Here is a 23,601-nt window from a genome sequence, read left to right as displayed (position 1 = left end):
ATAATGAAACGTTGCATTTTGATTATAGAAGGATCTTTGTACTATTTGTCGGCTTTAGTAAGGAAATTAAATAAGCGGTTTTAAGAAATTAAATCTAATAACTCTGTTTATAAAGCTAAGACTGTTTATAAAACTTAATATGCCGCCTGTAATAAAATATTAAATTTATATCATGCGGCTGGCGCGGCGACTAAATAAATTATAGTCTAAACAAAGTATGAGTTGATTTGTGACAAATTCTAGTTTTAAAACTTTTTTTTTAAATTTGAAGAATCATCGTGTCTCTTTTACAAAAGCAAATTTGATAGGAAAATGGAGTTAATGTAGCTTGAAAAATTGGTATATTTCGTTGTGGTGATATATTAAATAATTATTATTATTCTATAATTTGTTTTTAGCAATATTTAAAGTTTTGTCAGCTAAGAATTAGTAAAAAGTCTTTTAACCTCAGACCTTATTAAAAAAAAAATTATAAAGGTTAAAAGAAATTGTAGAAGGTTTTTATGAAACGTGTTGTGGAGTTTTTAATGTATGGAGATCAAATATTGAAACGACAAGATTAATGTTTCCTCTAAAGGCGTGAATACATCTGTTTTTTTCTTTTTATAATTGAACATATGAGAAGCGTATGAAATATTATTATATTGATATTTTTGAAATAGTGACGTAATACCAAACAAAATATATAAAATTATGAATTGGACAACAATGTGGATTTTACTTAAAAATATATTGTTTCAAATTATATATCATTATTTAGTTTTTTATTTTAATCTTTATCTCCAAGTATTATGACTACAGAAATTATGACTTCTTGGTCGAGCAATTAAAAACAATATATTTTTAAAGCTTTATGCCGAATATGGTGCACACGTCCCAAACTTTTATGTATTTCATGACTTACCAATTGATAAACTGAAAATAATGTCTTATCTACGAATATTACTAAATCACGATTTTTCACTAATAAATACGAGAACTTTTACCATTAGCTACATCTGCTAACCTAAGCAACTAATTCACCTGCCGTAAGATAAGAAAAAAATGAAGGGAATTTTTGTGCTATTCTTACTTGTAACTCTTATCCAGCTTATTTACTCGGTAAGTTATTTTCCTTTTTAAATTTACTCGCTCACACTCCTTTCTCCAGGCACCCCCAGGCCAAAAAGTAGCAAATGGAGTGAGTGTCAGTCCCAAAGATTTCCCTTATTTTGCCTATTTATTAACCGCGTTTAAAAGTTTTAACGGTCAATGTGGAGCATCTCTTATATCACATAACCATGTTTTAACAGCTGCACATTGTATTATGATACGCGGCACGTAAGTAAAAGTTTATTAATTTAATTGAATGATTAACAGGAGAATTTTAATTGTAGGTGTGAACGAGTTTCAAGAATGGTTGTCTATTTAGGTAGTGACATAGAAAGCAAGATAAATCACTTTGAAATTAGAGACTATATTATTCACGAAGATTATGTTAAGGGATGTAAAGGTTCTATTAAAGCTGATATCGCTATACTAACTCTAGCAGAAAGTGTACCATTCTCAAGAAGTATAATGAAAATTTTGTAAGTATTTTTTACACAAGATTAAAAGAAAATTTAATCAGTTTATATGGTTAAACCATGTTCCATATCAAACAGAATTCATTTTTGCTATTTTTCTTTAGCTACTTTCTATCATTCTTTAATATGTTCCTGCTTCAATAACAAGAAACAATTCAGCTAAGGCTTGTATTCTTGTAAAAAATATGTAAATTCTTTATTGTTTTTACAAATTTTGTCTATTATTGAATTTTTATCTTGGAAAAATAGCCTTTATTTTTGTAGAGAACCACTTATTTATATTATTATTATTATCTGCGAAATTTCCCATAGATACATCGAATATGATGTGCAGATCGTGCACTTGATTGGTAGTCTATTTATACTGATATCATGGCAACACTTTTCACACAATGTGGAGAAATTTTCAGCAAAACCGCTTTTTGTAAACTAAGTATGCAGTGTTTTAACGAAATCTGTTTAATAATAAAATATGTAAGTTTTGAGCCTGGTGCTTGCTCCTATAACCACCGTGATAATTTACATTCCGCAGTCTTATTATATTTACCACTATAATTTTATATTTTAGGTTTTATTTGCCTTTCTCGGTGAAGTTATAATCTGAAGAAACGAAGATTTATTATCAGGCACTACTTTTTTAATTTGTCTTTCAAATCTGATCTGGTTTAATGAGTTTTATGGATCGATCAGTTATTTTGAGGTCGTATATCAGCGTGACCTCATCTGGATCTACAATTAGTTTAGGTTTATGATTATACATTTTGCTGTCACATTGATTTCAGTGCAGATATGCTGCGTTGTGACATTCAGTATACTTGTTCTCCGCGAGGATCGAGTAATCGAAGATAATAAATTATTAAAACAATTTTTGATCTATGCTGGTTTTCAGAAATGTATGCTGGTGCAAAGATAGTTGGTTGCTGTGGCCTGTTCTTGTAGTGATAAGTGATTCGGTCTTTAGTCTTGTTCCTCTAAATTTAAGCTACATTCAAATTCTTGTTTTATTTATTGTTTCCTTCTATGTTTCTTTAAGCATTTGGCCTTTCTTCTTCTATTTCTTCATTATTTGTTGGATCTTCTACTTTTTTATTTTAACTTTTTCCTCTTATCGTTTCATATTTTTTAGGAGTGTATCTTGTTTTTTTAGTTCTAGGTATTTTAATCTCGTTACTGGTTCCGATATCAGTAAATCCACTACTTTCGTCTCGCCTTGGAACGTAAAATCTCTCTATATCTAATTTTGGATGTAATGCACCACAATTTTTTTTTCTAGTTTCCTTCTGTATTGCCTGATTTCTGCTAAGATCTATTTTATTATTTCAAATTTGTATTGTATCACTTCCATACATAGGTCGTTCCTGAATTTTTTTTTGCTATTTTTTATTTCATTTCAAGTTTGTTGTTATCTTTTGCTATCAGTTAAAAGTCATTGATCGTAGATAGCTGATTTTTCCTTTTCTGCACTGGTTATCTGTATAAGAGTGAGCTAAATAGTTAAATAGGGCCAGTGCAAATATGAAGAATAATAGTGATAGGAAATTTCCTTGGTACATCCTTTTTCTGATTTTGATTTTCTTGACACTTATGATTCCAGAGACTATTATCTAAGTATCTAATATACACACAAAAGAAAAAAAATTAAAGCTAACTAAACTAATATATTCAAAGTGTTTATCTTAATCAAAAAATTTACTATGAAACATTTAATTCCCAGACAAATTTACAATATTCCAAACTAATAAATAACAACGACTTACCTGGATGACTTAACACCTGTATGTGTAGTACTGTTATCCAATAAACAATAAATAAAATAAAATTATAAGAAATATCACAATTTCCAATAAAAATCAACTAAATACCTAATAATATACCCAAGTTATATAAAAATAATTTCTAAAACCACCAGGCTTTAAAATTTGCATACCTACTTAATTAACACTTGCAAACTTAAACTCCATTCTAAAAGAGTTTTTTAAAACTTTTTATGTTTTCAAAAATATATGATCGACATTTTTTCTTAAAAACATCAATATTTTGGCAATTTTTAATTTCAAGGGGAATAAGATTATTTATTTTGGGTGCAAAATTATTAACAAATCTCAAATTTGTATTAGTATTACTTTTAGGTAATTCTATAAAATTATTGATTTTATTTCTTGTTTCATACTTATGATTTACATATTTTTTCAATTCAGAATTTTTATATACAAAAATACTTATCTCCAAGATGTATAAAGACCGTACATCAAAAATAGTCTTAGAGAGTATAACAACCTCGTAGGGTAAAGCCTATTTTTTTTATAAATTACTTTAAGTAAATAATTTTGTACAACAAACCATATCTTAATAAAGATTCTACAAGAAATTTATATACAGATAACAAAAGGTTTTTATTTAAAATGTTTCTTAAGATAAAATTTATTAATAATTTTTCTAATATATGATGTTAGTTTTTCTACCCGATTTTCCCATTTCAGATGTCTATCCATAATGATGCCCAAGTATTTTATTTTTGAAACCTCTTTAATTTCTTGGTTTGAGTTTTCTACTTTTATGCTGTTAAAATCCGGACGGTTTGCCAGTGTTATAGAGAATGCCATGTAATTTGTTTTGTTTAGATTTAAAGTCAATTTAAAAGTATTTAACCAATTTTGTACCACTGTCAGTTCATCTATCACATTTCATTTGATTAGATAAATGATGATTTTTCATTATATCATTTTTTTGATATAGGATATCATTATCTCTTTATTAATAATAATAACTATTATTATTATTATTGTACATTGCTGAATCTGAAAGTAGAGTTAAAGTAAAGTCTTGTATACCTTTAGTCTTCTTAAGTTAAATTAGTTTTCTTAGCTTCATATTTAGATTATTCAGTGCAATACGCAATTAAATACCATCATCACAGAATTAAAACGTAAGTTATTTATTTTAGGCTGCCTCCAGCATCTGTCAAACGTGAGCAAATAGAAGGGCTCACAGCTGTAGTTAGCGGTTTCGGCCAGGACAAAAACGGCTCTCTTACGAAACGTCTTCAAGCCGTAAATGTAACAATTGGAACAAAATCATTTTGTGAGAAAAAAAAAGTGTATGGCGGTTTTATTTGCTCAGAAATTCACAATGGCCGAATGGACCGTAAGGGTGATAGTGGTGGACCCTTAGTAATAAACAATACATTATATGGTATTGTGTCTGGTGGGCCAACTGAGTTAACTGCGGAATATAGTAAATACACAAGTATTATTTTTTATAGGTCTTGGATATTGAAAAATGTTGATATAATTGAATAAAAATTATTTTAGCTATTGAATTTTTTTGTTTCTTTTTCTCTTTGAACTTCTCCTATTGTTCAACAAATATACTGCTGTCAAACTTGAAGGTTTGGCAAGGAGTCGAATTGTTTATATTCGACAAATATTTTAGTATCTGCTCGACCTACTAGTATAGAAACCTGATAGTATTGAAACGGACTCAAGAACACGCTTACGCCTGAAATACAATTTTACATCACGAACACATCCTTCTTGTTGATATCTGTCTATATTAACCCATTAATGCATGAACTTATAAAAATTGTTTTTTATGTACTTTTTCTTTATAAATTAGTTAAATGACTTAAAAAAAATACAAAAATCAAATATTAGTTTTTATTAGTGTATTATGATCCGTCCCTCAAAAGGGACTCCATGCATAAAATACATAAAATTAATATTATTTAGTTTATATGGTAATTTTCGAAACAATTTTTTGGATGAAGTCCACAGTCACATTTTACACATGTAAGCGGCTTTCTTAAAAAACATCTCCAGATCGCCAGAGAGCTGATCCAGCAGAATTGCTGAGCACGGCAAGAGGCGGGAAATGCGACGCAATACTTTTCAGTCCCCGGCCTGACGCGCTCGCGAGAATAAAATAAGTTGTCAAGTTGGCGAATTAAAAGTTGGTTTTATGAATTTAATGACTTTAATTTAAGGGTATCAACCCCAAAATATTACTACTTTTTACTGTATGTATATATGTATTGCCTTGGGTCAGAAATGTTTAAATGAGGTTGGATCAAAAATAATTTTGCTTATTTCTCTAGCGAATGCTTCATGTGTGGATGTGAGCTGCTTATTAATATTAATATTGCCCATTTTAGTAGTAACAGATAAAGTTCTTTTTCCACTCCCTATTTGGCTAAATTTTCTATAGCCAATAAACCTATAATTCGTAGATAATAGTAAATCACGCCATAGGAAGTGAAATCCCGATAATCGCGCGGCCATAAACCAGATTTTAGCAAATGTGTTAGCGGCATGCGAGCGGCTTATCTTTCTTGGCAGCCACCATCGCCGGCGACTGACTTAGAGGCGCATATTTCAAGAAATATACGCTTCCAAACTTGGAAGTTTGTCAAGAAGTCCTGTCGAATCATATACGTTATTATTAATGTTTTAGTAGCATATATGTCATACAGAAAATACATAAAATCCAACGAGTTTCACCCGTTTTAGAAGATTCTTTGTATAAACGTTCCTCCTCTTCTTTTTCTTCTTCATCATTTTTCTTCCTGTTAAATTCTCCCAAGCCAATTGCCATATCGTTAGAATATTTCTGCTACAAAGTCTTACCCACTGAAGACAAATGACAATGTAGAGAAATGCGTGTTGCGTAATGGTCGAAAGAATGGAATATTGACGTTAATGACAAGGACGGGGGCGACAATCTTGGGTGACATGTGGCGGGAAATTTAAACCTGATCTATTGCGCGATCTTTAAAGTTGTTACAGAATTAATTTTGTATTATTTTAAAATTAACAATATACTGATTACTTTAAAAGTACCCACATTTTACTAAACTTGATAATTTTGAATTTTAAGAAAAATAAATGTTAATATTGCATATCTCATCTCTTTCTACAAAAATTAACACATCAACTAAGATATTATTTGATTTCAATTTAGTTCTCAAGAAATTGCTTATTTAGGACATTAATAAAGTCTGGACTTTGAAGATATTTAGATATAGATACTTACCAATAATTATAAAGTAGCACCATAGGTATGGAAGCAAACTTTAAATTAAAAAAACAAGATTATTTTTGTTTTTTCAAGATTTGTTTTTTAAATATTTTATTTTTATATGAATTAAAATAAATTTAACAAAGGGCTTTAAAACGCATAAAAATAGTTAGAATACATTTTAAATTAAATACTGTAAACTGTAAGCATGGTATTATATAGACACCTAAATAAAAAAATTAAACATATATATTTTTTAACCATATATATAATCATAACAAAATAATATATATCAACATATTATGGAAAACAAATTAAAAATTATTATAACAAAAACAGAAATTGTACCTAAATTAAATCTATCTCCTCATGGTTAATAAATTAATTATAAATGACTAGATATAACCCAAATACATATGTACAAGTCAATATGCACGCTTTTTTTATTTGTTTTTTTTTAATGTAAGCAAATAAAATCAATAACGTAATATCAAATAATATAGAGAAAACAAACTATAAATTCTAATAAAAAACTTTACTTAATACCTGACATAATATGACAATGTACACAATGATAAAAATACCATAATATGTTTTTTTATTTTTAAAATATTTTTTTTTTAACAGAAATCAATCAAATTAATTCTAACAAAAAATTATAATTATTTATAAATGCAACTTTAAAAGTGTGCGTTATTGCCAAATACCTACATGGTGGTTTTGGTTAGTCACAATAGGGTAAAGATGTCACATGCCAGTGGGATTGTCTCCGGTAAGTATGGAACATAAAACATAATAAAAAAGATCAAGAGTTTTTGTCACTATGGCCTGTGTTAGTTTTCAAACTGGAGAAATCAGAGTTGAAGAATATTAAAATACTATCCAGATTCACAGTGTCAAAGTCTGTCAAGTGAGATGTTTAGTGAATTAGAACTGTGCAACCATAATTTTTGACGATTACATCTTAAGACACACTTTGGGACTGGGTTGCAAATAGGACTTTTTTTGTATTAGGGGCCTTTGAGTAATTATGCTCACTTAGAATTTCAATTTTATGTGTTACAAAGTCCCATGTAAGTATTACGGGATTATCAGGGTTGTTCAAATTGGAACCAGAAAAGTATTGAGAAGGATGTATTTGATTGAAATTTAAAATATCTAGGATTTCTGTGACTGTCTGGGCAATTACTAATGTGCATAAAGGATATTTGCACAAATATATTAACCTAGATGAAGACAAGGAAAGGGAAATATCGGAAACTTTGATTGGTGAAATATGGAGGTTTAAGAATTAGAATTGAATTGTAAGAATTGAGAACTGTTACTTAGATATGTCCAAAGTAAGGTTGAATCTATAATTATACCTTGGAAAATGATAATACATCAAAATGCACCTCAACATTATTACAAAACATTTACTTATGTTGAAAAATGTACCTGTCCTCTGCTCTGTGTTGCTCAGCAATGACTGGATGTTTTCGCACTTGTAATAATTGCAATAATTCATTACCTCATGTTACCGGAAAATCACAAAAAAACTACAAAAAGCTATAAAATTATTTACAAAGTATAAATTAGAACAAGATCATCAGGCTTGGCCTGTTTTCCATATTTCCACCCAAAAGGAACATAAAAAAGACAGTTGGGTAAGAAAAAAACAGTAATTTTTGACGTACGTCAAAAAATAAGGATTCGTCGATTATCTTGGGTGGCGGACTATTCCGCCCCATCATATATAGTCTATTTAAAATGAATTCGAACGGCGCTAAAATTGGGGAACGGTCAAGAATCCACAACAAGGTACTAAAAAAAAATAAACAAAATATATGCGAGCCGTCCTGGTATACTTTAGGCTGTCTGGCCACGGAATCACCAGACTCCGGACCGTTCAACGATCAATTTTCTGGCAGACAGAGATACGCCGATGAGAGCGCAATATCGTGTAACAGACGAGGAAAAAGACTGCGAAGTCGAGCTCGAGGGTTTGATTGTTGGACGGGCCGTGGTTTTACATGTGCGGGCGGCTGGGGATGATATTTTATTTCTAATTTCTATTATTTTATATTTAAATATCTGTTTGGCAGGTACCTAAAAGTGTGCTCCCTTATTGTCGTTTCTTTATCGCTTTATTTTGTAGTTTTTGGCAGCTCATTTTATAAGCTGTTTTTTGTTCTGTTTTTGCTGTTGTTGCTGTGTTGTTGCTGTGTTGTTGTTTTTGTTGCTAAATACGTTTTTTTGTCGTTAATTTTCGTAAATTATACGACCAAGATGGCATTGTGGAGACCCTTTGATGTGTCAGATAACCAAGCTGAAAGGCCGGAATATAACGAATTTTTAAATAAAGACCTACATGTTCAATCAGAGCGGCTAATATTAAATATTTTTAATTGCTTGAAAAGTGAAATGCCTTTTAAGGCACAAAAATCACAAAATCAAATTTTAACAAGAATTTGTGAGCTTACTAAGCTGGCTCGTATCACCGTTTACGGTGTGATAAAGGCAGGAAATGTCATTGATCATTCTGTAAAACGAAAAAAATGTGATAAAAAACTGAGAAAAATTGATGATAGCGACAAAAATGTTATTCGTCGATCTATTTATCAATTTTATAGTGAAAACAAAGTTCCATCATTAGAAGACATTCAAAGAAACCTACTAACGGATTATCCCGACTACAAATATAAAAGTCTTGCTACATTACGTTGTGTACTAGAGAATGTGGATTTAAATATAAAAAGTTAGATAAAAGGATGGCTATTATGAAATCTCCTCGAATTGTAACATGGCGACAGGAATATTTATAAAAAATAAAGGAATACCGTCAATTACACAGGAACCTAGTTTACCTAGATGAAACTTGGTATGATACTCATGATGTCGTTAAGTATGGTTGGGTGGACGACACTAAAAAGTGCTCACTAAGTGGACCAAGTTCTCGCGGTAAACGTGTTATAATTTTACACGCAGGTGGTGATAACGGCTTCATCCCCAATGCGTTGTTGTTGTCGGCCAAAAATATAAAGGATTCGTCGGCTGATTACCATGAGGACATGGCAGCCAATCTATTTGAAAAATGGTTTGCTGAGCAACTGATTCCCAATTTGCCTGAAAACTCGGTGATTATGATGGACAACGCATCGTACCATTCGCGTTTACATTGAAAAATCCCAAATAATTCCACAAAAAAGGATGAAATTCTTAAATTTATGGAAAGCAACAATATGAGCATTCCACAAAAAGCCACAAAGAAAATTTTATTAGAATCCATAAAAAATGAACATTTTAAAAAATAATACGTTATCGATAAACTCTGCGAGACAAATGGCCACACCGTATTAGGTCTGCCGCCGTACTACTGTATTTTTAATCCCATAGAGATGATTTGGGCTAATTTAAATTTAAATCTCCAACTAACGATACTTTCGTATTAGAAACTATAAGGGCAGTTGTAGAAGAAATTAATAAAACATACATGTGGAAGAGTTGTGTTCGGAGTGTTATCCTCGTATAAATCATTTGAATTACATTATCCTTACATCGCTTACATTTACTGAACTAGTTTTTATCTATACAGTGTACCTATTCAAATTTAAGTTCAATATGTTATAACAAAACTACTAAAAAAAGTATATAAAATATTAGCTAAATAATAAAACATGCGTAACATTACAGGCAATAACTATCCTAAAATAGAGTGATTTTAAAATTTTAATAAATATAACCAATTAATGGATTTTTAAAATATTTTAAGAAATAATAGCTCTCTATTTTTTGCACGCCTATGCTTTATAAAGAAGATGCCGCTTATTCATTGTGATTTGGTTTTTTTGCTGTTCGAATTCATTTTAAATAGACTATACAACCTTCATACCCATGGTTTTACCCACAAACACACAAATATAGAGGAATGCGGGTTGCCTTATTATCGAGAAGAAATGTTAGCCCTCTACTGAAGGTGCAATAATTCGAACTAATTTTGACATTTGTAAGCCATAACTCTATTGGCAACTCATTTAACCAATCAAATTTGAAAGAAAGCGTGGTCAAATCAGGCGCTAAATTTGAGTTCAATTAAGCGCGGGAAATTCGAATTCTAAGACGGGCCCAACTTGAGAAAACTACTAAATGTCACAACCTACGGGTCCTCCACTCGATTAAAACAGATTGTCATGAATACTTATTCTGTAATCACATAACTGATTTGTAAAAATATATATTGTGTAGAAGTAGGTGTTGTTGATCGGCAAACATGTTCTAATTATTTAGTGGATGAAGTAAATTTTTAAGTGAGATTTTTTTAGAAATTAAAGTAGCTATTTGATTGTAATTTTGTTAATTAGGATAATTTTTTTTTTAATTGAGAATTAATAAATTACATCATATTATTAAAAAAATTGTAAAGGACATTTAAGTAATTTTAGCAAATTCTATAGAATTCTATAATTCTTATATTCTGCTTATTCCTATATTTCATTTTTTTACTTAAAATATTTTTCAAAAATGTCTCTAACAACTGTGAGAGTAAAAGTCGCCAATGATGTTGTTCAACAATATTTTTTCTTTATATAAGTTTTATTATGTATGGTCACAGATTTAAAGCAAGTGTAAAGTAGCAATTTAGTAGAAGCTTAATAATCATTCAACAATTTAAAGAGATAAAGCACCATAGCTTTTTTCTTCACTGCTTTAGTGCTTTACTTGTGTTGCACATTTTCTAAAAGATCAATATAGCAATTGTAAAAAGGAGGCCCTGTAATAGAATAATTATTCTCTAAGATGCTACGTATTAGCACTGTTGTAGAGACATTTTATTGCTTTGATAGTATTTTCCCACATCTCCAATACGCTTTAGCTTTTGAACCAAACGTTTATAAGGCACTCTGTTAAATGTCTTAGAACCACAAGCGCCTTTAGAATACTGCGTTCCGCAATATAACTGCTACAGATTTTAAAAGATTTATCAGTAACTCTCAATAGAACAACCTTAAAAATAATAGAGATCAGAGAAATTTCAAGATAGTTCAGAAGTTACAGAAAAAAATCACTGATTCCACTTACACCTCTAGGAAAAGTCTCCTTACTAAAGGACCTTGGAATATTTTACAAAAAGGACCAGCTAGTGCCTGTGAATATTTCTTTAAGGAAATAGCAGAAACTCCATCTATTCCCAGGCCATTATTGCAGTCCAGCTAAGTTTTTAATGATTTCTTGCACTGTGAACACATAAAAAGCTAAACGTGTAAGGAATGGTTCACAAATGGGTGCAGGACTTTCCTCTGTATCCTGATCACAGTAACAAGATTGGGAATGATTAGCAAAACCATCCAGAATCTCTTTGAAAGTATCCAGTGATGCAAGCCACTGTACTGCCCTATCTATTTTTTCAGGCATTTTCAGCGATTCACTATTGTCACATTATATTTCTTTCAAAACTGTATTTGGCACATATTTTAATTTAAGGAATTTTACAATTTATTTTACTCATATTCACTGAATATTAAGCGCTTTATCAGTTAGAAGATCTCCCTCAGAAGCAATATATACTCCATTATTTCTTGGCTTTTGGCAGTAAAAAAATAAATTTCTTTTACTTGTGTAAATCATGTAGTAAATACTCCTGTCATTTCGAATGTTTGATTAACCATCATGATCGAAGATATAGTTTCAGTTTCAATTTGGGATTTTACTTCTTTTTTTAATTTTCTATAAGACGGATCCAGATGTATGGTTGTTGGTATCCTACGTACATTCCTATAATATGTCAGCATCCTAATAGTATGTTTTTTGGAAAAAGTAATGACATCTTAATTTACATTAAGCCTGATGACAGATTACATTCTGATATAACAACTAACAATGAAAAATTACACTAATAGCATAATAAATGATACTTGACACATCATAATATAAGACAGATGCCATTTTACATTATGTCTATGACATAACTGATAGTAATTTTTGATATTGACAACAATGTTATAACGACAAATGATAGACAAACTCCACTCAGACTATACGTAATACATGACATTAATCCTCATAGAGGGCTCTATATATTATAATGACAACTGACAGTTATGGCGTTGATCACAGATGACAGTTGGTTAATCCCACTTATGCGGTAACATATTTTATTAAAAGTGACCCAAAATCTAAAATTGGATAAAATTAGTCGAGGGTGATAATGGAAAGTCGTTTCGAACTAATTTCCGAAAATCACGCGAATGGTCTGGTTAGGCGCGATAGACGCGAAAGTCAATTTAAACTTTAATCGAAACTTAGCGAAAAGGGGTTGAAAAAGTTCAAAACTACAATTTAGTTATTTAATTACTAAATAAAAACTTAAGCGTCATGTCCATTTAAGTTATGCATGACATAATACTCATACAGTTATCGATAATTATTTGGATTAAAATGTATGTTACGTTGTGTGGTTTCAAAAAGAATTAATGAGCTCTTTACGCCACTAGTGTTCTTGTAAATCCTTATATGGTTTCTATAATATCTCTTACATCTCACGTACTCTCATCTTAATATTATAAGGATAATATAATCTGCAATCTTTTCTTCCTATAATAAAAGTATAGGGTGGACACCATCATAAGACAAAAGGTCACCAATTAAACTAAACACAGCGATATCTACTTAACCAATTTCCCTTTTGCACTCTCTGATATTAAGTTATTATTCTGTAATTTATTCATGTTTTAAGAGCCCTTATTCTTTAATTAAACCATATCACCATTGGCTATAAGCAATTTAAACTATCAGGACACAAAATCAGAAAATGATATGCTCTTTAGACGCTTTGAATTATTTAAGTTGGGGTTTGTTGGGTTAATAAAGGGTTAAAGGAGGGACTTGCACGGAAATTACTGGTATATAAATTGTTAGTAAATTAGAACATTTTGTAATAATTGAACAAGATTCACGAAGTGTGATGGTTTGAGTGATAATGTTTGTTACTTACGTTAAGAATATTATAGAGGAGCTTTTTCAAGAGGGACTAAAAAAAGGTAGATTTATTCAAGAAATATTCAATTTATAAATATTTTGACTCTATAAAATAGATCAAATTTAAATTATTCTTTTTTCATTATTAGACCTTTTGTTTTATATTAACAATTTTCTTCATTGTAAAATTATTATTCTCAGCACTACTTAGAAGCACTTAAACATATTTTTCTATGAGTTTAAATATATGCCTTTGACTTGGCTAAAGTAATTATGCAAATGAATTTAAATAATTCCTAAAATACTCTCATTTAGGATGCTTATATCTTATATATTCAAAATTGTTAGAAGCGTTTTTTTACGAGCATTGCTCCCAGTTTATTTAAATATTATTTAAGATTTTTTATAGTTTTTCAATTTTCTTATTTAACCTCGACATTGTTTCTCACTTTATTACTTTTTTCTTTGGTTTCATTTAGATAATGCTTTTTTCTTTAAAAAAGTGAAAATGGATTCAAGAGGGATGAAATATATTTTAAGTTCACATTTACTCTCTCTTAATTTGATTATGAGACTACATCTGTCCTTAAATTAAAAAAAAAAAAAGATAAAATAAATTTTGACTATAGTACAAGTATTAAAAGGAGAAAGATGCACTTGCAAGCCTCACATCTCAGGTTTCATCATCCATGTCAGGTTTTACCTAAGAAGAATTTCACAGGAGTTGAAGAATTGGAAGAAGTTTTTTTTTTTAAACGAAGTCAGCTGAAAAGGAGAAATCCTGGATGTTTGATCATTTTATTTCTATAGAAAGGGATGCCACAAATGAAGAGTAATAGCTTGAAAGTCCCACCTCTCAGATTTCCGGGTGGTTTTATTATTTCTGTCCTGTTAAGTTTACCTGAGAAGAATTTGACTGAGAAGTGTTTGAGGAATTGGAAGAAGTTTTTCCTTTTTGAGCGGAGTTAGTTGAAAAGGATAAATCCTGTTTGACATTTCATTTCTATAGAAGTGGAAGCCACAAATAAATAAGAATAACAAGTGCTATTCTCATGTTTCTCTTTTACCTCAGAAGAGTTTAAGGAATTTGAAGAAGTTTTTCCTTTTTTGTACGGGGTTAGCTAAAAAAGAGGCATCCTGGATGCTTGATTACTTCATTTCTATGAAATGGAGGCCACAAATGAAGAAGAAAAACTTGTAAGTCTCTTGTCTTCCAGATGAAAAAAAAAATTACAAGAGCTTGCGAACTTTGATCAAACTTGTCTTTTATTGGGAGTGGTGATGAACTGATAAGACAAATGCCTGGATCTATAATCTTGGTATTCTACTTCTATTGAAATAGATTTCACAAATGAAAAAATGGTGAAAAATCTTTTTTCTCACGATTTCTACAGAGAGATCTCCCCTTGTGAAAATGGAGAAAGAGATTCCACTTGGAATAATGACACTTATTTGACAATTTATTTTCCTTTAGGAGACATATTTTGGTTCGTAGACAAGACCGTGAAAAATGCCACAAAAAATTGTCTGTACTTCGGCATCTCACTCGTTCTCATCATATTCTGTTGCATCGAAATCGGATGCCAACTGTACATGGTTACCCAAAAGCCAACGGTTTCACAATTCTTCACCTTCGGCCCGATGTTTTTTACCTCTTTTCACGTAAGTACAATTGACAAAACTTATTACATATCAATTTAATAAAAAGTGCCTTTTAGGTGCTTTGTTCTGTATGCCCAGTGGTATTCCAGCGGTATCACTATAAACAAATATACCGTGTTTACATGAACCTGTGGCCCTTAAAAGTAGCTGACCAGCAAGGCCTTAAGGAAATCAAGTATCTGTTTATTAAAGGTTCATGTAGTGTTATCTTTTATGCTCTAATGGCTTCTATAATCAGCATTGCCTACTTGCCTCTACGAGGATTGGATTTCGATAGAAGTATTTGGCCAGCTATAGCAGGTATGACCAAGGAGTACCTCGTACTATAAGAAAACTGTATTATTTATTGTAGCCCTTAAACTGTTAAAAGATGGACCCCAATCATTGATTTACGCGGTCATATTCATGAATTACGGATTAGTATTTGCAAAAGCGTATTATCTGGCCATATACGGGATGCATTTAATGCACATGTGCACCCTCTATGCTATTCAGAATATCTTGTTAAGAAGGAGAATTGATTGTATTAATAATGATAATGAGGATATTTCACCGTTGGTACTTATCGACGATAGAAAGTATCAGGAGAGAGTTAAAAGAGAGTTGAAAGAATGTATTAAGTTGGATATAAAGTTGAAACGGTAAAGTTAGAAATCCGTAAATTCTATTGTATTGTAAATATATTCTAAATACTGTTTGTTTGTTTGTTTATTGAAAATACTGCTTATTTGTTATGAATTTTATTAATGAAAGTTTTCTTTCACATTTGCGACTTTTCTAATTCAGTTAATTAACTGCAAGAAGTTATAGGGCTAAACATTTTTTTATAGCTAAATTTCAAAAATGCATAGCTCAAGTGTATATGATGAATGCTTTTTTTGAATTGATATATTTTTTTTCTTAAAAAAAAAATCATTATGAATGCATGATTTTCCTAATTTAATTATTCAAGAGGGTTTTATGCTTATAATAATTATTTAGGTAAAAAAAAAATTATAATTAAATTTTACCAATGCATAACTTAATTTTAAATAACGAACGTCTTCTTTCAGATTTTCGACTTCGCTTATAGATTACTTCAAGTGGGTTATGATTATGCACGTAGGAAACGCAATTATTATTTTAAGTATGCTGTATTATGTTAACCTTTTTGTAAGTACATTAAGTTATATTTCCAGTTAGCACAGATTATGTTAGGAACATACTATGTCCTAATATTTCAACTTAAATGGTATTACACAAAAAATGTATAAATTTCTTAAAAATAAATAATGATGGAAAATAATGCCTAATTAAACAATTTAAATTAAAAGTTGTTTTCATTTTAGATGAATGGAGGCTATGATCCCTTATCTACGAGGTGTTACGTACTAGGAGCAAACTTAATGGCAGTCTGTTATGCTCATTATTCTGAAATATATTTTGAGCAGGTAAGTGAGTGGTATTGAATAGGCGATTAAGAACAATATTAGAAATTTATTAATATATTAAATTTTATAACTTTTAAATTAACGGCATTAACATATATTTCGGGTATAACCGGAAATTCCAAACTTATGATTGCCTACCAAGCTATTGAACTTTGTTCTTGCGTTCTCAATTTTTTAATATTCTGCTATACATAGTTTTTCTTTAATTCATCGCTACAAAAAAAAATATCGATATTTAAATTTCTCTTTATTTTTGAAGAATTTCTAGAGGCATTCGTATTTTATTCCACATAGTTTTCTATGTTTTCGAGACACTGATATTATTTTAATAGGTCTTTAACGTATTTCAAGCAATTATTATTACATTACTCTAATTTTTCATGCTTGTGAGGCTCTAACAATCATTTTGTATTTTTTTTGTATAATGGTATAAAAATTACATACTTATAAATTAACAAACTCAAAAATTAAAACAAGATCTACAATATCTCCTTTGCTCTTTATACATTTGTAGTTATAAATACAACTATATTATATATTAATTTTAGTTAATTTACCACAAATAAATATATAATTTATACAGTAATAAATATAAAAATATTTCAATAAATCTTACACATAAAATACCTAACGATAGAAAAAAAAATATCATAAACTACTTAAGTCCACAAACAATATTAAATAGTTCAACTTTCCATTGAGATAATGATCGTACGTAGCCTGTAAAAATTGTAAGTTTTCCTATGACTAAAGCAAGAAATGTAGTAAGTTGCGAGTGTGGAAAAAATCATTAAAGATTATGATACTTTAATTATTTTTTCAATTATAATATAAAGTATTAATATATGTGAAAGTCTATGAAATTACCACGTAATTTTTAGACCGATTTAAACAGAAATGCCCTTCTCAAGACCCCTTGGTACACATTTAACAATAGTAACAGAAAACTGATGCTGATTTACTTAAGCAATCTTTCAAGGCCCCAATACATATCTGCCGGTGGGTTGCTTGATGTCAATTATTCGCTTCTTATTGTGGTAAGGTTTTTTTTGCGATATTAATGGAAAAATTTAATTTTTTTTAAATTAATTTTAGGTGATGCACAAGTGTTTTAATATACTCACCATTCTAAAGACCATGTCACCTGAGGGGATTTAGTAACACATGGGCACTAATATTATCGATTATTTGAACACCCTGATGACTATACAAATTAAGCATTTAATTTTTTTTTGAACTGAACTTGAAAAATGACTTCTTATTAAATATTAATAATTAAAATCTAAAATATGTTGAAATATTTTATTTATTCCTAAAGTCCTTTTTACGTGTTATTATTAAATATTAATATTTTTCAAATTTAATTCAGATAAAATGATTATTTGATATAATTTTATTTGTAGTATTAAATGTTGTTTCAATTCAAGTTTCTATTTGCCTTTTCGTTTATTTTCTAACCTAAAAGTTAAAGATTAACAAAAAAAATCATGGTCAGAATTAAATAATAAATAAATAATTTGCTTTATTGTCAGGAAAAATGTTTAGAAATATTGGAAGCAAAGCTAGAAAAATAATAAAAAATGGAAAAATAATAAACAATTCAATTTTTTTCTAGTTTTAGTTAAATTTAAAATTAAATTAAAATTTAAAAAGAAAAAAAATCAAAATTAAAAACACTAATTATTTTTTTTGAATTTCTTTTTAATTTTATCTGAGTTACTCATTTTTGTTTAAGACCTTAATTATTAATACTGCATTTGTTTTTATCATTTAATTTTTTTATATAATTAATTGGCCATAAGCTATGAACAAAACAAAACAAAAAATTTCTTCCTTTTATTAAAAATTGCTTGAAAATTTTTAATTAGACATTGAAAATTTTAGAGACAATTAAAAAAAACAAATAAAAAAATAAATATCACTATTTACTTTTTTAAATATTTGCTTTATTTCAACTGAACTACCTACTTTTTTAAATCCTTGATCATTTTATATTTTGTAAAATTTTTAATTAATTAGCAATAATCTACAAACAAAAATAATAAATTGCTGCTAATTAAAAATTCATTGTGATATTAGTAGGTTTTTTCTAATTTTAGTAAATAATATTTACAAGCAATTAAGAAAACATAGGAACGTTAAAATGAAAGTAACGTATTAAAAAAAACAAATTAAAATAACTAGTTGGTTTCTTTTTAAATTTTAACTAAGTTACTAATTTTTTTAAATCTTTGACCAATAAATTTTTTTTTTAAATTTAATTAATTCGCCGTATTAAAATTGTTGTAAAAATTTAATAGTTTTTTTATTTTTTTAGTTAAGATATAAACAAAATTAAAAGGAAACATATGCAATAAAATTAAAATAACTATTCACTATTCACTATTCACTAAAAAGATATATCTTTTTTTCTTGATATAGTTTTTTTAATATTTGAGATTTATTTACTCCATTAGTGTCAATTTATCTTCTGAAGGTGTTTTGAATTAAAATTTAACAATAAATGAATAACCAAAAATAAGAAATATTGTTTGAGCATCTCAGTTTGCCTTTTTTCAACTAAATATTTATTGATTTAATTATTTTTAAATTTTAAATATTTTTTGTGACTTTAAATTACTTCTTTTTAGCTTTTTTTTTAATAAAAATTATTATAGAAAACCACCATTTATTGATATTTACTATTTGTTATCTTTTTAAATTTATATAAATACTTTAGTCAGATATACCATCAATTTGCTAATTTTTATTGGGCATATCCCTGGAATGTCTAATATTATCCGAGGCTTAGTACGACCTCTTTAAGACACCCTGTATATGTTAGTTCCTATAAAAAGACTTCACGACGAAGCAATTTTATATATTTATACGAGTATATATACCCAGTTGACTATCGGGCATTATAGAATATTATCGAACGCTCACCAGGCCACGATCTAAAGTCAAAATATATAATTAGGATCTAATTTTCATTATCATCCGCTCATTTTGGTATTAGAATCGAGCCATACCGCGAGTTAGTTAGTATGATTAAGCCAAACAGTCGTGATGTTTGTATTTTTATAATGTGATCGTTAAAGGTTTTTTTTTTGAAAAAGTATTGTTTTTTTTATATTTAGGTACCCTCATAGCACATATGATTCAGGGAATGTACCTCTATGATTAGAGTCTCTTAGTGAAGCACAAAAAATTTATTCATTCAGGAAACAGAAAACGCCATTTCTTTCCCAATATTTTCTATATTACGTGAAGCATGCTTTGAGTTAAAGGCAATTTTTGAAGCCAAGGTCCAAGAACCACCAAATTTGCAGTTTTTGAAACGCAAATTGTAACATAAGGATTTTTGTTCATTAGTGGACATTTGTGAGCAAAATTTCGGAACTACTTAAGATATTTTTATTATTTTTTCAGATTCATATAGAATAGTTCTTGAGGATGGATTTGAGGGTGGAAACGGCTGCCTGGGTTGAGGATTTAGGTAGTCATGGCAGTTTTGGATAGATTTTTTTTTCACGATTTTCATATCAAATTCTCGATATTATTGCGTAGATTTATATAAAATAATTAGAATAAGCTTAAATGGGTTTTAATCCAAGAAGTACCGTTTTTTTACTCAATAATTTCATAAATAAACGTTTGTTGTACCCTAAAAATTTTCTGAGTTAGAGGCAATTTTGTCGATTAAGGTCCAAGAACCACCAGATTTCAGGTTTTTGAAACTCAAATTGTAACATCAAGATTTTTGTTTATTAGTGCAGATTTGTGAGCAGAATTTAGGAACTACTTTAGATATTTACATTATTCTTTCAGAATCATATAGAACACTTCCTGAGAATTAAGTATATCCTTATTCTCATAAGAGATACCAGATGCTTAATTATATACTCATTGAAAAGAAGTTGCCGTTGAACTTATTTGCCATTTTGTTTGCTTGGAAGAAATTTAAAAATAGTTGTCATTTTCTGACAGTTACTCTTTTTTAGCAAATAGTTCAAAAATTTGTCACGTGATTTTGATTTTCTATGACAACTGACAAGAATGGCACTTAAGATTTACCTATAGTTGTCAGATTTCTTCCAGGCAGTTGATAAAGTAATTGTTGATTTCTCCTTAAGGCTGTCACGCATTCATTAAAATATTTATTCATCAATGTGTTTCATTTATTATAAATGTTGAAACTTTCATCCATTTTCAAAATCAAAATACATTATTAAGATTTTTACTCAAAATATTTTAATAATTTGTCAGCTGTAATATAGAGGACTCTCTGAGGATGGATTTGACGGTAAAAACATAATTCTAGGTTGACAATTTGGATTGTTAAGGCAGTTTTTGTTCAGGCATATTTTTTCCTTCTCGCAGCACATTTTCACCATTCTGAAGAAAAATATCATGGAATAATGAAATTATTCTTTAAAGACTCGCCTTCGTAATTGTACCCCTTCCCTTCACCCTATTCCTCTTAAAATCTTTTATTCAAAAAATATTTATTTATTTGAATGTTTTGTACCATGGTATTGGTTCACTATAGTTAAATATTGCCAAATCCTTTGAAGTTTTACGTTTTACCGCCTCATTGTACGATTTGCAGTGACGACATAAAAAATTAATTAAGAACCTCTGGAATCAATGAAGTAGTAGGTAGTTATTTTAATGCAAAATCGTCCTGGAATTGATTAAAAATTTATCATACAAGTCTCAGGTTAATATTGATTATTATAGCAGTGGTTGTATACTCAGCCACTTTTAATTGAAATTAATTACTGAGTAGATTCATAGCAATCGTTAAGAAATCTTGGATTTGGACAGGGGAAAAAATGACTTTAAGTGTCAGAAAGAAAATAAAATGGCTTTCAGGAACCTGTAAAAGGGGATGATTGACTTTAACTGCTTGGAAGAAGATAAAAATTTGCTCAAAATTTTAAAAAGATAACACAATGGCTTTGAGAGGCCTGCAAAAGCAAAAACTGAGTATAACTGCCTGAAAGAATATCAAATTTTATCAACTACTTAAAAAGACTGGATCACTATGACGTTAGAAAGGCTGAATAGCTTTTAAAAGCCTAAAAGAGGAAAAAACTTACTTTAACTGCCAGGAACAAGATCAAAACTTGCTCAATAATTTGAAAAAATAACAAAATGGCCTTCAAGGGGCCGAAAATCAGGAAAATTGCGTATAGCCTGAAAGAAATTCAAAATTTTAATCAATTACTTAGAAAAACTAGAAAATTACTTTTAGAAGTCTGGAAAAGGAAAAAACCTTACTTCAACCGCCTGGAAGAAGATCAAAAGTTGATCAAATACTTAGAAATTAAAAAAAAATAGCTTTGTCAAGCCTGAAGGACTGGATGGAAAAATTTACTTCAACTGCCTGGAAGAAGATGAAAAGTTGAGCAACTTTTTAAGAAAACAAGAAAATGGCTTTTACAAGCTTAGAAGAGGAAAAAACTTACTACAATACTCTAGAAGCAAATTTTGTCAACCACATAGAAAGAGAACAAAATGGGTTTTAGATTGCGGACTATCTGTATCCCAAAATATTCCTGGAATGCTTATATATATTTTAGGACATTCTGATTTTTTTTGTTTCTTATTGTCTTTTTACAACACGAAGAACAATATCTCATAACTTTTGCGTGACAAAAGCCGTTTAAGTCCTAATTTAGAACCATTTTTCATTACCAAATATTTCCGCGAATTTCACCGCTGGCCGGGACCCCCCATTAAGAAAACGTGGTACACCATCAGGGACCGAAATTCCAGTTTTAATCATTATTGCCGAGCTACCAAATAATATATACACTTTATAGTTTTGAAAATTGAATATTAAAGTCCTGAAGCACAGTTTAGTGGGGTCTCTTAACAGAAACAGGTAGCAGGCAAGCAGCGGCGTTACCACACTTTAGTAACATTCTACCTGTTAGATTTTTATGTATTTTTGAAAATTAATTAAAAAAACATATTAAAAAAAAATTAAAAGTGGGAATAAAATTAGTTTTAATGATTTTCCAACTTAAGTGCTGAGCAATTCAAATTTCCGGCCGAATGTTGAAGTTACCGGCCCAACCACAGGCGGCGCTAAGCTTTTTCCAAGCGTAACATGCAGAAAACCTCTCTATTAGTGGTTGCTTTGTGGTCCTCCACTGCACGCATATATGTATAAATACCACGCATGCATACACGTATATATGTATAAATAGTAAGGTAATTTATACATATATGACTGCACGTATGTACTATGCCATTAGGCCTCAATGCAGATGTCACTTGTCAAATAAAAATGACGGACTTCCGCGTCACCTTTCATCCAGTCAACACGTGGTTGTTCTTTCTCTTTTTCTTTCCTTTTAAATCAGTTCCCGAACTCCTTCCCACCCCTACCCGGTGATTGTATCCATCTTATCCTATTTACATTTACACTGGTATCCAGTGCCTCGAAACTGAGAACCCGTAACCTCACTATACAGTGGGACGTGGGTGTAGAAGATTGAAATAGATCCCCTTGCTCAATATACATATATCAGAGGCAAGGACACAGAAATTGATTTGAATAGTCATAGCACCTTAGACCATAACCGTCTCCTGAGGGACCTTAGGGGACACAAAAGGAAAAATATCCCGAATATCGAGTGGCGCCACTTGACAATTGACGTACATATTCCATAACCATTGAGATAAGTCTCCCGTGTATTTTATAGGTTAGTTGAGGAGCGGCTAAGTCTAACACTGTTAACAGTGTTGCCTATACATTAATTTATATTTGCAGGCAAGCCACAATACAGTCATAGAAAATTAATGAAATTATAGCTTTTCTAAAAAATTCTCCCCTTAAGAATATGTTTTCTTTTTCTACGGTAAATGCAAAAAAGGAGTTTGAGGTTTCTTCTTCTTAGAACGCTGTCTCCTTACGAAGGTTGGCCATCCAACTGGCTATAAGGGTGTTGCTAATATAGATGTTCGTCCGAACCATCGATGCA

General features: G+C 29.8%; 2 protein-coding genes across 2 annotated transcripts; both read left to right on the top strand.

Annotated features, from left to right (window-relative positions):
• The first annotated feature begins 981 nt into the window (after positions 1-981).
• Positions 982-4,884, top strand: LOC126736721 (chymotrypsin-like). Its single transcript, XM_050441236.1, has 4 exons — positions 982-1,101; positions 1,151-1,320; positions 1,377-1,568; positions 4,510-4,884. The coding sequence occupies exons 1-4, from the start codon at positions 1,045-1,047 to the stop codon at positions 4,862-4,864; spliced, it is 774 nt and encodes a 257-aa protein (XP_050297193.1). The 5' UTR covers positions 982-1,044; the 3' UTR covers positions 4,865-4,884.
• A 10,128-nt stretch (positions 4,885-15,012) lies between these two features.
• Positions 15,013-17,837, top strand: LOC126736677 (uncharacterized). Its single transcript, XM_050441165.1, has 7 exons — positions 15,013-15,194; positions 15,251-15,494; positions 15,547-15,835; positions 16,247-16,346; positions 16,523-16,624; positions 17,506-17,661; positions 17,720-17,837. Exons 1-7 carry the CDS (start codon positions 15,126-15,128, stop codon positions 17,780-17,782), a joined length of 1,023 nt encoding a protein of 340 aa, XP_050297122.1. The 5' UTR covers positions 15,013-15,125; the 3' UTR covers positions 17,783-17,837.
• Positions 17,838-23,601: the final 5,764 nt, after the last annotated feature.

The sequence above is a fragment of the Anthonomus grandis genome, chromosome 5 (assembly GCF_022605725.1).
Source record: "Anthonomus grandis grandis chromosome 5, icAntGran1.3, whole genome shotgun sequence".
Classification (NCBI taxonomy): Eukaryota; Metazoa; Arthropoda; class Insecta; order Coleoptera; family Curculionidae; genus Anthonomus; species Anthonomus grandis.
The sequence above is the reverse complement of the archived record's forward strand: the minus strand, read 5'-3'. Positions and strand labels throughout refer to the sequence as shown.